At 45.1% G+C, this 13,029-nt stretch overlaps 1 protein-coding gene across 1 annotated transcript in view; it reads right to left on the bottom strand.

Annotated features, from left to right (window-relative positions):
• LOC109904756 (neurogenic locus notch homolog protein 4) overlaps positions 1 to 13,029 on the bottom strand; it is a 32,005-nt gene that overhangs the window by 18,061 nt on the left and 915 nt on the right. Inside the window, exons 2-14 of the mRNA XM_031791409.1 lie at positions 11,283 to 11,462; positions 10,752 to 10,964; positions 10,270 to 10,449; positions 8,063 to 8,254; positions 7,602 to 7,751; positions 7,308 to 7,411; positions 6,938 to 7,134; positions 6,380 to 6,600; positions 6,015 to 6,161; positions 4,708 to 4,872; positions 4,054 to 4,205; positions 2,581 to 2,749; positions 2,095 to 2,203 (exon numbers count right to left, since the gene is read on the bottom strand). Coding sequence (XP_031647269.1) covers positions 2,095 to 2,203; positions 2,581 to 2,749; positions 4,054 to 4,205; positions 4,708 to 4,872; positions 6,015 to 6,161; positions 6,380 to 6,600; positions 6,938 to 7,134; positions 7,308 to 7,411; positions 7,602 to 7,751; positions 8,063 to 8,254; positions 10,270 to 10,449; positions 10,752 to 10,964; positions 11,283 to 11,424 — 2,141 coding nt within the window. The 5' untranslated portion in view covers positions 11,425 to 11,462. The remainder of the gene's footprint in view (positions 1 to 2,094; positions 2,204 to 2,580; positions 2,750 to 4,053; positions 4,206 to 4,707; positions 4,873 to 6,014; positions 6,162 to 6,379; positions 6,601 to 6,937; positions 7,135 to 7,307; positions 7,412 to 7,601; positions 7,752 to 8,062; positions 8,255 to 10,269; positions 10,450 to 10,751; positions 10,965 to 11,282; positions 11,463 to 13,029) is intronic.

A 13,029-nucleotide genomic window follows, 5' to 3' on the forward strand; every position in this document is an offset into this window, starting at 1 on the left:
TATAGCCTACATAACCTAGTGAAAATGGCATGTTTTTTTATAATAGTAAAAGACCTTTAAAAACACCACAAAATGAGTATTCTACTGATAGCCAGTGGGGCAGAAGTGCAATATAACAGCATTGCAATGGCCACAATCACACAGTACACAAAATAAGCAATTTCAAAGATGTTAATAATTGGCCCTCTGTTAGAATTATTATGAATAAATGAATAAACAATATCCCCATTTAAAATAGAACTGTAACTAAGTGAACTTATACTCTGTTTTTTTATATCTGATGAACAATATGAGTTCATAAAATGGGATTGTGTGACACAGACAAGGAGTAATTAAAGTTAATGAACACCATTCCAACTAGGAAGAAAGAAGTGGACTGTGTAAACAGATACGGTCGTTAACCTATGGTTGAACCGACGAAACTGAGCTCTGGGGTTTTTAGATAAGACAGTGAGTGCATTCCTAGGTTTTCTGTTAATTAGAACTGTCAGCTAAGTGGTGATCGATAATGTTGAGGGGTGAAAAGTTACCTGGGAGTGTGTTAGTAAGTTAGAATGAACTTTTCCCCTCACTTTGTCCCTGTTGAGAGGAGGGGTTTCTGTTAAGCAATGAAATGACGTCATGTTTTGTATATAAACTGTTGCTCGTGGTGAAGTGGCAGCGCACTCCGAGAATAAATTCTGTTACCTGTTATCGAAAAGACTGGTCTCCGTCTATTTTATGCAAACAAGAATCTTACAAATTCTCATAAAATAGATTAAGGGTTTTCAATTAATGAAAACACATTGGCATAATTAAATTACAGTAAAACCCTCTCTTGAACCCAGTGGTGGGCCGTCAGGGCCAGCAAGGCCTTCTCTGCTGGCCTAAACATCATCAGAATAAAAAAACGTTTAAAATATATTTTCCCACAAATATGTATTAAATTATTCCCCAGAGTAAGAGTTATACTCTTCATTTCATAGCTTTCCTCTTGGTTGCACTGCTTCCAGCCCCAGGTTGAGATTTGGAGGGCTGGTTTTTATGTTAGATCTTTTATCCAATCATATTCAGCCATCATGTGTTGCCAGGGGTCTAAAATCTGCCCTCAGGCCTTCAGAATCAACAGTGCGGGTGCTTGTAGCTTAAAGGGAATGGAAATGAAAATGTTGTGCCAACAGGCTATTGTACGCCTGCTGGCTGGCTCCAGTGTTACACAGGAGCCAGCTAGAAGGCGTAGTGCGCGCACGTCTTTTGATTGGATTACCAATATTGAGAGGCAGGTCCTATATGGGCAGGTATACCTCAGAACTAGGAAACTGAATTTGATAAACTATTTAATTTGCGTACTACTAAGATGTTTTTTAACCCACAATGGCGGAAGGAGGAGAAGATATCGATTTGGTCGAGGATATAATTAGAACGCCATTCTCAAGACAAACTTTTCAAGAAAAGTTAGACATTGTCAGGAGAGGTCGCCCGACGCCGACGCTACAAAGCCTGTCACAGGCGGGAAAGGGGTTCGTTCGCCACTTTCAAAGTTCCAACTACGAGCGCTATCAATGGCTCACAGGCTCCGAGAAGCACTGCAAACTGTACTGCTGGGAATGCCTATTATTTGCAAGTGATAGATTTGGTGTTTGGAGCCACACTTGTCTAACCAAGGCAGCAATGAGACACGGCTGGGCACTTACAAGCAATGGTGCTTTTGAAAACTTTTGGGGACACCCGAATGGATCTACAGCTCAACGAACAAGCGCGCAGGGCAACGGGAGCTGCACAATGAAAAGGTGTTGTACTCTTCCCCTGCAATTCTATGAATAAAAATGTCAATTTCAAGGTGACGCAACGCCTGGTTTTATACTGCGTTTCTTTCTAAATGTATAGTGTCTAGAGCCATGGCATCATAATGATGGTAATAAGAGGTGGATTAATTTGGGTGGGACTGTGTAGGACCTCACTGAAGGCCCAGCCCCCAGGCCCACAGCACGCCACTGCTTGAACCATAATCACCGAACTGCACATGCTTGAGGTCCTTTCTTATTTGGTACGTAGCTGAGAGTTTAGTGAGTAACTGTAGAGTGTTAATGAGAAGAAAGTTTTCTGTTATCGTACCTGCAGAACCTCCCTGGGAGGCAGGGCAGACACTCCCGCTCTTCCTGTAACCCCCCCTGGTCAGAAGGGGTGAACGTACCGTTGGGGCACGGCTGGGGAACCATGGTGGCTGGTAAAGACAAACGTCAAAACAGTATGATAAGGTTGCATTTTTTGCAGTTGGTGTTGAGGTTCTGTGTAGGCCTACACACCTAGATCAATTCCTAGTAACGCTTGTTGCATGGTAATCACGTTTTCGTATTTGGATTCTCGTAGATATGGGCCAGGTGAGTCTATATTAACTTAATATGGTGTGTATAACTAATGCTTCGAGTCTCTCCTCATCCTGTGACCTGACCAGGAAAAACTGAACCATTGTAATAATGAACCCTTGACAAAGTCAATTAAGAGTCCTTGGGTTCATATCTAGGTCCCCTAAGTGTTTCCTGGTACGGTCATATAGTCAGGAAAAACACCTGGCCCAACATTTAACCAATGTATGTGTACCTGCAGGGCAGAAGGAGTGAGGGGGGCAAGGCCAGGGCTCTCCAACAATGGCCTCCTCACAGTAGAAGCCTGGGCGGCATGGGATGCAGGAGTCAGAGCCTGGGTTGGGCTGGTACTCTCCTGTAGGACAGGGCAGGGCCAGGGGAGAGCCCTCTGGACAGTAGTGACCCTGGGTAGGGAGACATTTCAGTAGTCTCAGAGCTAGTCTCTTGGCCCTAACCCTTTAGTGTTTGCAGATCTGAAGTGTCTGGAAAGGTACGGTCTCCCGTAGTCATACCTTCAAATCACATTGCTGTCATGCTGCTCCTCTTGCAAATTATTGAAATTGAAAGTCACCACAAAAAAACGGCATACATCAACATATACTGAGTGTATAAAACATTAGGGACACCGGCTCTTTCCATGACATAGACTGACCAGGCGAATCCAGGTGAAAGCTATGATCCCTTATTGATGTCACTTGTTAAATCCAGTGAAATTAGCGTAGATGAAGGGGAGGAGACAGGTTAAAGAAGGATTTTTAAGCCTTGTGATAATTGAGACATTAATTGTGGATGTGTGCCATTCAGAGGGTGAATGGGCAAGACGCAAGATTTAAGTTCCTTTGAATGTGGTATGGTAGTAGGTGCCAGGCACACCGGTATGAGTGTGTCAAGAACTGCAATGCTGCTGGGTTTTTCGTGCTCATCGGTGTCTTGGGTGTGTCAAGAATGGTCCACCACCCAAAGGACATCCAGCCAACTTGACACAACTGTGGGAAGCATTGGAGTCAACATTGGCCAGCATCCCTGTGCAGTGCTTTCAAAAAACGTGTAGAGTCCATGCGCTGACGAATTAAGGCTGTTCTAAGGGCAAAAGGGGGAAGTTCCCAATGTTTTGCACACTCGGTTTATTTTGATTGGGTTTTAATCAGCGAATCATCATATTGTTCCTTACAGATTCATAAACATTGAATGGTTAGGCCAAATGGAGAATTAGGGAGCAATTTGGGGCTCTCCTCTGGTGGGTGTTGTACATGGATGAGCTGAGTTTGTCAAAGTGATTTGGTGCAGAGGATGTGGTTGAGTGGCAGCACAATCGACCCCAGAGACTGGGGTTTGATCCCTGCGTACATCACTCTTACTGTCTCCTCCTCATCTATCTACCCCTGTTTCTAGAACTGTCAAAAAAGTTAAAAAATTATAATAATAATAATAATAATAGTGATTTGATCCCTTTGAAAAGTACTCAATTACCATTATTATTCATTACTAAAGGACCTCAGAGATACGAACACGTCGGGAATGGTGGTCATTCAGAACACTGCAATGACAAAAATCACATCAAACCACAATAGAAAACATTTAATACATGTCCCGGGTTTGATATGGACCATTCCTTTGACCAGTCAGTCCGCACATTGTGAGGTTCAAATCTTTGAGGTTCTACTGTAGTCCAGATGGACAGGAGTGAGGCAAGCAGGACAAGGCTCACCTTAGGGCAGAGGAAAGCATAGGGCGTGGTGGAGGAGAAGTCAAACGGGCAGTAGAAGCCAGCAGCACACAGGCCATTGGGGGAGGCCAGGCCCTCAATGGAACAGTAGTGTCCATGGGGACAAGGGGAGCAGCTGTCTAAGGATAACCCACCTGTTGGATAACAGTAACAAAGGACATTCAGACTCTTACATTCGTTTAGCATTATTCAGATCACATCTTTGAATCAAGGCAATGTGCCGCCATGAGCCAGTAAGTGTTCAGATCCCTGTTGACTCCTGATAAATGCATGCCATTTAGCAGTAAAGCGCAACATGCCAATATCAGCAACAACAAAAAAAGGTGTATCTGGTTTTAAATGGCACTTTGTAGTTTACACTGAACCAATATGCAGTTATCAGGAGTCGACTGTACAAAATACACACAAAAAACAGCACTAAGTAAGGCCAGGATTCAAATCAACGCAAATGAACAACCTGCTCACTGTGATAGACCTTTAAAGGCAATTCCCAGATGTTCTCTGAGATTGGGTCACCGTGGATGTCAGCTCAAGCATAGATCACCTTTAAAAGTCCATCGCAGTAGACAGGTCATTAATCTGTGTTGGCTTGAATCCCAGCAAGAATCCTTATCACGCTGATGTATCTCTAAGTACCGGTGTGGTTTCGGATGCTGCCTGCAGGACACGGCAGTGGGGAGAGGGTCCCAGAAAGGCAATAGTGGCCCACAGGACAGGGCCCGTTCCTGGGAAAGATGGCTGAGCTCTGGGGAGCTGGACTATGTGCTCCACGCTGGCAGAAGTAGCCCTGCTGGCACTGGCCTGGTAACAACAACCAAACACAGAATCACACCAGCCTGTTTGCGTCTATACTCTATCCAGTCTGCTTCTCCTGCTTGGTTCCTTGCATAACATCTAGTCAATGGTCATCAGTGCAAGAAATTCATATTTAATATAAAACAAGGCAACAGTAAACATGTCACCCCCCCCCCCCCCCCCCCCCCCCAGCTGGAGTGATGTAAAGCTGGTCGCAATTAAAGTTTGGTGGGGGAGGAATAATGGTCTGTGGCTGTTTTTCATGATTCGGGGTAGGCACCTTCGTTCCAGGGAAATCTTAACGCTACAGCATACATTGCCATTCTAGATGATTCTGAGCTTTGAACTTTGTGGAAAAAGTTTGGGGAAGGCCCTTTCCTGTTTCAGCATGACAATGCCCCCTTGCACAAAGTGAGGTCCATACAGAAATGGTTTGTCGAGATCGGTGTGGAAGAACTTGACTGGCCTGCACAGAGCTCTAACCTCAACCCCATCGAATACCTTTGGGATGAATTGGAATGCAGACTGCGAGCCAGACCTAATCACCCAAAATCAGTGCCTGAATTCACTAATGCTCTTGTTGCTGAATGGAAGCAAGTCCCCGAAGCAATGTCACAACATCTAGTGGAAAACCTTCCCAGAAGAGTGGAGGCTGTTATAGCAGCAAAGGGCAACTCCATATTAAAGCTTGTGATATTGGATGTTCGACGAGCAGGTGTCCACATACTTTTGGTCATGTAGTGACCCCAATTATTCAACAACAAAAAAACATTATTAATTGTCAATTACCAACATCATTAATTGTCAACTGTATCTGTATGGCATTACAGTGCCAAAAGGTTCACCAACTCTGCGCAGTATATACACGCTTACAAAAAAAGGTTCCAAAATGGTTCTTCAGCTGTCCCCATAGAGAACCCTTTTTGGTTCCAGTAGAATCCTTTTTGTTTACAGCTAGAACCCTTTCGGGTTCCATGTAGAACACTATGTGGACAGGGTTCTATCTGGAACAAAAAATAGTTATTCAAAGGGTTCTCATATGGAGAAAGCCGAAGAACCCTTTTAGGTTCTAGATAGCATTTTTTTTTCTAAGAGTGTAGTACTGTTACTACAGATCTATTCTTTGCTTTTCTATTCTCTGACTAGACCTTGTGGTAGTGAGGAGCCGGGCAAGCTGCAGTAGAGCCCAGAAGGGCAGGGCCTGCATGCAGAGGGCGAGGGGGCTCCTGTCTGTTCACTGAGGGTCCCAACAGGACAGGGCAGGGGTAACACACACCGGGCAGGACAGAAGTGACCTGGGTGGGAAAAGGAGAGAAGCAGAAAACGTCTGCTGTGAATAACTTACAGCATACTAGTGAATAACTGGCAATGAAGCGTCTTGTATATGATGTGAATTCTATTCAAATGTGTTGAAATGCATTACTTCACATTAAGATGCAATTTCTACATTTAATTTGAGAAGTAATAGTGATATTACATTCTATAATATTATGATTTTATTTGTTATAATCACCAGCAGGGCAGAGAGAGGGCTCTTGGGTGGCAGAGGAGGAACACATGGTGCCATTAGGGCAGGTGAGGCAGTGGGCGGCACCAGGGGCAGGACTGTAGGTGCCAGGCTCACAGGGTACCGCTGAAGCTGTGCCAACAGGACAGCGATGCCCTGTGGGGCACAGGTAACCATGGTGACCATCAGAGGGGTGGGCACTGGAGCTACCCCCTAGACACACATACCTAGATAAGGAGAGAAAGAGTCAACCACAAACTGTAGAGTGTAGATATATACAATAGATGGCCAGGAAATGCTTCTCAATCTGTATCTCTTGATTGGCTGATTTGAGTCTGTTTTATTCATTTCTCTAACAGCAATGAGCACAAGAGGAACATAAATTCAGTGAGCATAACAACTGCATTTTCTGAGTCATTTCCTTTCCTCTGTTTCCAGGTCAGTTGAGATAGAGAGATAAACTGCCAGATTAACTACATAAATTGTATCAGCTTTAGTTGCATTATGCTCAGGCATTAGCTGAGGGCTCCTCATTAGGAGACGAGCAGCATGTTTTTCTGTTACCCAGCGCTACACGGGGCGGCATCCGCGGTCAGCGCAGGCTTGTCACAGAAGTGCCCAGGGGGGCAAGGCTGGCACTCCTCTACGCCCCTCAGTCCCAGGGAGCTGGAGAGAGAGCCCGGTGGGCACGGAAGAGGGTAGCCAGTGCCAGCTGGACAGTAGTGGCCACGGGGGCACAGATTATTACTGGTAGAATTCTGCTGGAAAACAACACAACGAAGAAACATGAATTGCTTTTGATCAACTCCCCATCACAGTGTGGTAAAATGTCCCTTGTAGGGTACTTGGGTATGGCACGCACAGAAAGAGTCAACATATCAAAACGGGACCACTGTTGTTTGTGCCTCCTCATTAAATATTACTACAACGGTACCTCGTATTCAGTAGCATTGGGTGTGATGGCACCTGGGCGACAGTGGTATCCTGCCTGGCAAGGCCCCGTTGTCTGGGAAAGCCCAGGTAGGGCACAGAACATCCCTGTGGACATACGAGAGTACGTCTCAAATGACACCCTATTCCCCCATACAGCGCACTACTTTGGCTCTGGTCAAAAAGGAGTGCACTGGATAGGGAAAAGGATGATGTCATTTGAAACGTGAAAGATATGTTTTACCCGGAATGTTGAAACCCTAGTCGGTGGTAATGTATAGATCTGTGTAAGGTTCACCTGCAGGGCATGGTAGACAGTGGTCCAGGCTGGAGGCTCCAGGCTTGCTCTGCACTGTGCCAGGGGGACAGGGGAACTTCACACCCACGGCCAACCCAGGAGGGCAGTAGTGACCAAGAGGACAGACCACTGGATAGACCACCCCTTCTCCTGCTCCACACATGACATGAGAAACATTACACGGAATCCTGCTAACGTATGAAGTGGAAAGGGTTGGTGAATTCGACCACAGAGTTGGCGTCAATTTGAACCAAAATTCTATGTCCAACGCAAGATATAGGAATTCAACTGGAATTACCACAATTGATAGGAATTAGGGAATATATTTATTGTCAAAATAATTTCACGAACATGAAATAAATCATCAGATATAATTAAATGTTAAACTAATGACTGATCTTAAGGTTTTAAAATGACACTGATAATCCTGTTTGAAGTTGAAACCCAACCATCTCACCCACCCTGACAGTAGTAGCCATCAGGACATGTTGTACAGTTGTTCTGGTGGCTGTTGCCTGTCACTGAGCTGTGTGTCCCTGCAGGACAGGCCAGGGGGGTCCTAGTTCCTCCTGGACAGAAGTAGCCTGCTGGACAGAGGGCCTCCTCAGGACTACTGGAGCCCCAGTCACAGAAGAACCCAGGGGCACAAGCACCTACAAGGGTTTCCCACCATTAACACGAGGTTGAACATTGTTTAAGCAATACAGACATGACTCGTTTTTAATTTTTAATTTGGTAAAATGATAATTGCGCAATGATAACCTATGAGTTACTAGTTTGATTCGTTGGTATTCATTCAAACAAACGGACTTAATTTTAAATCGTAGAAAAATTAGAACCTCTGCTCGCCAACTAACACTACCGTTCAAAAGTTTGGGGTCACATTTTTTGTCCATTAAAATAACATCAAATTGATCAGAAATACAGTGTAGACATTGTTTTTTAAATTATTATTATTTTTTTACCCCTTTTTCTCCCCAATTTCATGGTATCCAATTGTTTTTAATAGCTACTATCTTGTCTCATCGCTACAACTCCCGAAAGTCATGTGTCCTCTGATACACAACCCAACCAAGCCGCACTGCTTCTTAACACAGCGCGCATCCAACCCGGAAGCCAGCCGCACCAATGTGTCGGAGGAAACACCGTGCACCTGGCAACCTTGGTTAGCGCACACTGCACCCGGCCCGCCACAGGAGTCGCTAGTGCACGATGAGACAAGGATATCCCTACCGGCCAAGACCTCCCTAATGCCAATTGTGCGTCGCCAAACGGACCTCCCGGTCGCGGCCGGTTACAACAGAGCCTGGGCGCAAACCCAGAGTCTCTAATGGCACAGCTGGCGCTGCAGTACAGCGCCTTAACCACTGCGCCACTTCGGAGGCTGTGTAGACATTGTTAACGTTGTAAATGACTATTGTTGCTGGAAACGGCAGATGTTTTATGGAATATCTACATAGGCGTACAGAGGCCCATTATCAGCAACCATCACTCATGTGTTCCAATGGCACGTTGTGTTTATAAAAGGCAAATTGATTCTTAGAAAACCCTTTTGTAATTATGTTTGCACAGCTGAAAACTGTTGTCCTGATTAAAGAAGCAATAAAACGGGCCTTCTTTAGACAGGTTGAGTATCTGGAGCATCAGCATTTGTGGGTTCGATTACAGGCTCAAAATGGCAAGAAGCAAACAACTTTCTTCTGAAACTCGTCAGTCTATTCTTGTTCTGAGAAATGAAGGCTATTCCATGCGAGAAATGCCAAGAAACTGAAGATCTCGTACAACGCTATGTACTACTCTCTTCACAGAACAGCGCAAATTGGCTCTAACCAGAATAGAAAGAGAAGTGGGAGGCCCTGGTGCACAACTGAGCAAGAGGACAAGTACATTGGAGTGTCTAGTTTGAGAAACAGATGCCTCACAAGTCCTCAACTGGCAGCTTCATTAAACAGTACCTGCAAAACACCAGTCTCAACGTCAACAGGGAAGTTGCAGAGTTGCAAAGAAAAAGCCATATCTCTGTCCAGTGTCTGTGTTCTTTTGCCCATCTTAATCGTTTATTTTTATTGGCCAGTCTGAGATATGGCTTTTTTTTGCAACTGCCTAGAAGGCCAGCATCCCAGAGTCGCTTCTTCATTGTTGACGTTGAGACTGGTGTTTTGCGGGTACTATTTAAAGAACATGCCAGTTGAGGCCTACGTAGATATTCCATTAAAATATATATAATAATATAATATAATAATAATATAATAATATGCCGTTTCCAGCTACAATAGTCATTTACAACATTAACAATGTCTACACTGTATTTATGATCAATTTAATGTTATTTTAATGGACAAAAAATTGCTTTTCTTTCAAAAACAAGTACATTTCTATGTGACTCCAAACTTTTGAACGGTAGTGTACATATAAAAAATTACACATAGCAGGTAACCATTTGTTCTTATCATAATAACAACAACAAACATCTTAAGACAAATGCCCTATGGGTTCTACTCAGTTCTACTCAGACTTGAGATAAGTTGACTTTACCATGGACTTAGGTCCAATTTTTGTTGACTTACTGTAAGTCCATGTTTTATTGACTGAAGTCCATTTGAGGTCTACTTACCTCAAGTCTGAGTATGGGCCCTCAGAGTGTAGAGACAATTCCTCTGTACTGTACCTGCTCTGAATCCTAGTTGGCAGTATGATCCGGGGGGGCAGGTTGACCCTGTCCTGTTGTCGGTGGGGTTGGGCACTGTGGCCCTGGTAACACAGAGGAATCCAGGAGCACAGGGTCCAGTGGGCTCAACCAGACCCTCTGATCCACAGAACTGGCCCGCCGGACAAACCAAGCACTCCCCTGTAACCGCAGTGGAACAAACGTGTGCATTAGCTCTGACACAACAAAAGGGTTATGGCTGATTACCATTTCAAATAAGGTAGATAATACATGTATGGCCAGGAGTTTTGTCCTGGCTGCTGCATTACCTGACCAAGAAAACCTCTGGGCCCTTTGGGCGCTTGTTAGAGATAAAGCTAGGGCTAAGAGTCTTTCCTGGTCAGCTGTTGGCTGTGATGAAAAACTCCTGGCCATACATAAACTATCTACCTTGTTTGGTCTGGAAAAACTCCTGTCCCTAACTATAGTATATTATTTCTCACCAAGGGATGTGAGACCCAGAGTAGGGCTGTAGGTGCCTTTGGGGCAGGGGTAGGGTTGGCTGAAGGAGCTCTCTCTGGGGCAGACATAGCCAGCTGGGCAGGGCAGAGGGGTGATGGGGCCACTGGTGCTGCCAGTTGTGTTGGTGGTCAGGCAGTGAGAGCCAGGGGGACAGGGCTTACACTCCCTCTGGCCCTCCAAGTCCTGGAACCAACCTACAATGTCACAAACAACATCAAATACTGTATGCAGTTTGGTTTTTGAGAGATGAGAACAGATGAGATACAATGTATGGACGTTTCACAGAGAAATCTTTACATCCGAATGTCATTATTTGCTGATCAAAAAGGACAAGTTCAGTATTTTACAACTGAATGTTAGATGGTTCCTTATCCTGAAAGTAGTCTATGAGCCAGGAGATACAGATTTCTTAAACAGCCAAGACAAACTAATCGTAGTAGTAGAGTGATGGGGCATCCGTACAATTTTAAAAATGTCATCAGCTCACATCTCTCTGAAGATCATTAAGTTACCATCAGGACATGGCTTGCAGTCATCACTCTTCTTCCCTCCGGTGTTATTGTGATGGGTGCCAGCAGGGCAGGATGCAGGCACACTGGTCCCACTCTCACAGTAGTGGCCTGGGTTGCAAACACCTCCAAATACACCTGACATCGGGGCAGCACTCTGGGACCCTTCCAAACAGTAGAAACCTACAAATATATGGTAACACTTCAATTGAAAACGTCATAACACATGCAGAAAACCATAGTCCCTGTGCCCAAGAGCACTAAGGAAACCTGCATAAATGACTACAGACCCGTCGCACTCACGTCCGTAGCCATGAAGTGCTTTGAAGGCTGGTAATAGCTCACATTAACACCCTTATCCCAGAAACCCTAGACCCACTCCAATTTGCATACCGCTCAAACAGATCCACAGATGATGCCATCTCTTATTGCACTCCACACTGCCCTTTCCTACCTGGACAAAAGCAACACCTACGTGAGAATGCTATTCATTGACTACAGCTCAGCGTTCAACACCATAGTGCCCTCAAAGCTCATCACTAAGCTAAGGATCCTGGGACTAAACACCTCCCTCTGCAACTGGATCCTGGACTTCCTGACGGGCCGCCTCCAGGTGGTAAGGATAGGTAGCAACACATATACCATGCTGATCCTCAACACTGGAGCCCCTCAGGGGTGCGTGCTCAGTTCCCTCCTGTACTCATTGTTCACCCACTACTGCACGGCCAGGCATGACTCCAACAAAATCATTACGTTTGCAGACGACAACAGTGGTAGGCCTGATCACCGACAACGACGAGACAGCCTATAGGGAGGAGGTCAGAGACCTGGCCGGGTGGTGCCAGAATAACAACTTATCCCTCAACGTAGCCAAGACTAAGGAGATGATTGTGGACTACAGGAAAAGGAAGACCAGGAACACCCCCATTCTCATAGAGGAGCAGGTTGAGAGCTTCAAGTTCCTTGGTGTCCACATAACCAACAAACTAGAATGGTCCAAACACACCAAGACAGTAGTGAAGAGGGCAGGACAAAACCTATTCCCCTCAGGAGACTGAAAATATTTGGAATGGGTCCTCATATCCTCTAAAGGTTCTACAGCTGCAACATTGAGAGCATCCTGACTGGTTGCATCACTGCCTGGTACGGCAACTGCTCGGCCTCCAACCACAAGGCACTACAGAGGGTAATGCGTACGGCCCAGTACATCACTGGGGCTAAGCTGCCTGCCGTCCAGGACCTCTACACCAGGCGGTGTCAGAGGAAGGCCATAAAAATAGTCAAAGATCCCAGCCTCACCAATTATAGACTGTTCTCTCTGCAACCGCATGGCATGCGGTGCTGGAGCGCTGGGACCTGTGCCCCCACACATTGACTCTGGATCGGTACCATCTGTATATAGCCTCGCTACTGTTATTTTCACTGTCATTATTTCTTTCTTTACATATCTATTGTTTACCTAATACCTATTTTTTACTTAAAAATGGCACTGTTGGTTAGGGCTTGTAAGTAAGCATTTCACTGTAAGGTCTACTACACCTGTTGTATTTGGCATAAGTGACAAATAAACTTTGATTTGATTTCACATGCATAATGCATTCATACATACATATTGCATTCATAAGCACTACATAAGCAGTTGACAGTGTTATGAGGTCCGGTCTTATGTAGGTGCCTTTCACACTGAACATGTCATATCAAACTTTATCTGTCACAGGCGACACATACAACAAATGTAGACCTTACTGTG

Source organism: Oncorhynchus kisutch, linkage group LG15, assembly GCF_002021735.2.
Source record: "Oncorhynchus kisutch isolate 150728-3 linkage group LG15, Okis_V2, whole genome shotgun sequence".
In the NCBI taxonomy this organism is placed as follows: Eukaryota; Metazoa; Chordata; class Actinopteri; order Salmoniformes; family Salmonidae; genus Oncorhynchus; species Oncorhynchus kisutch.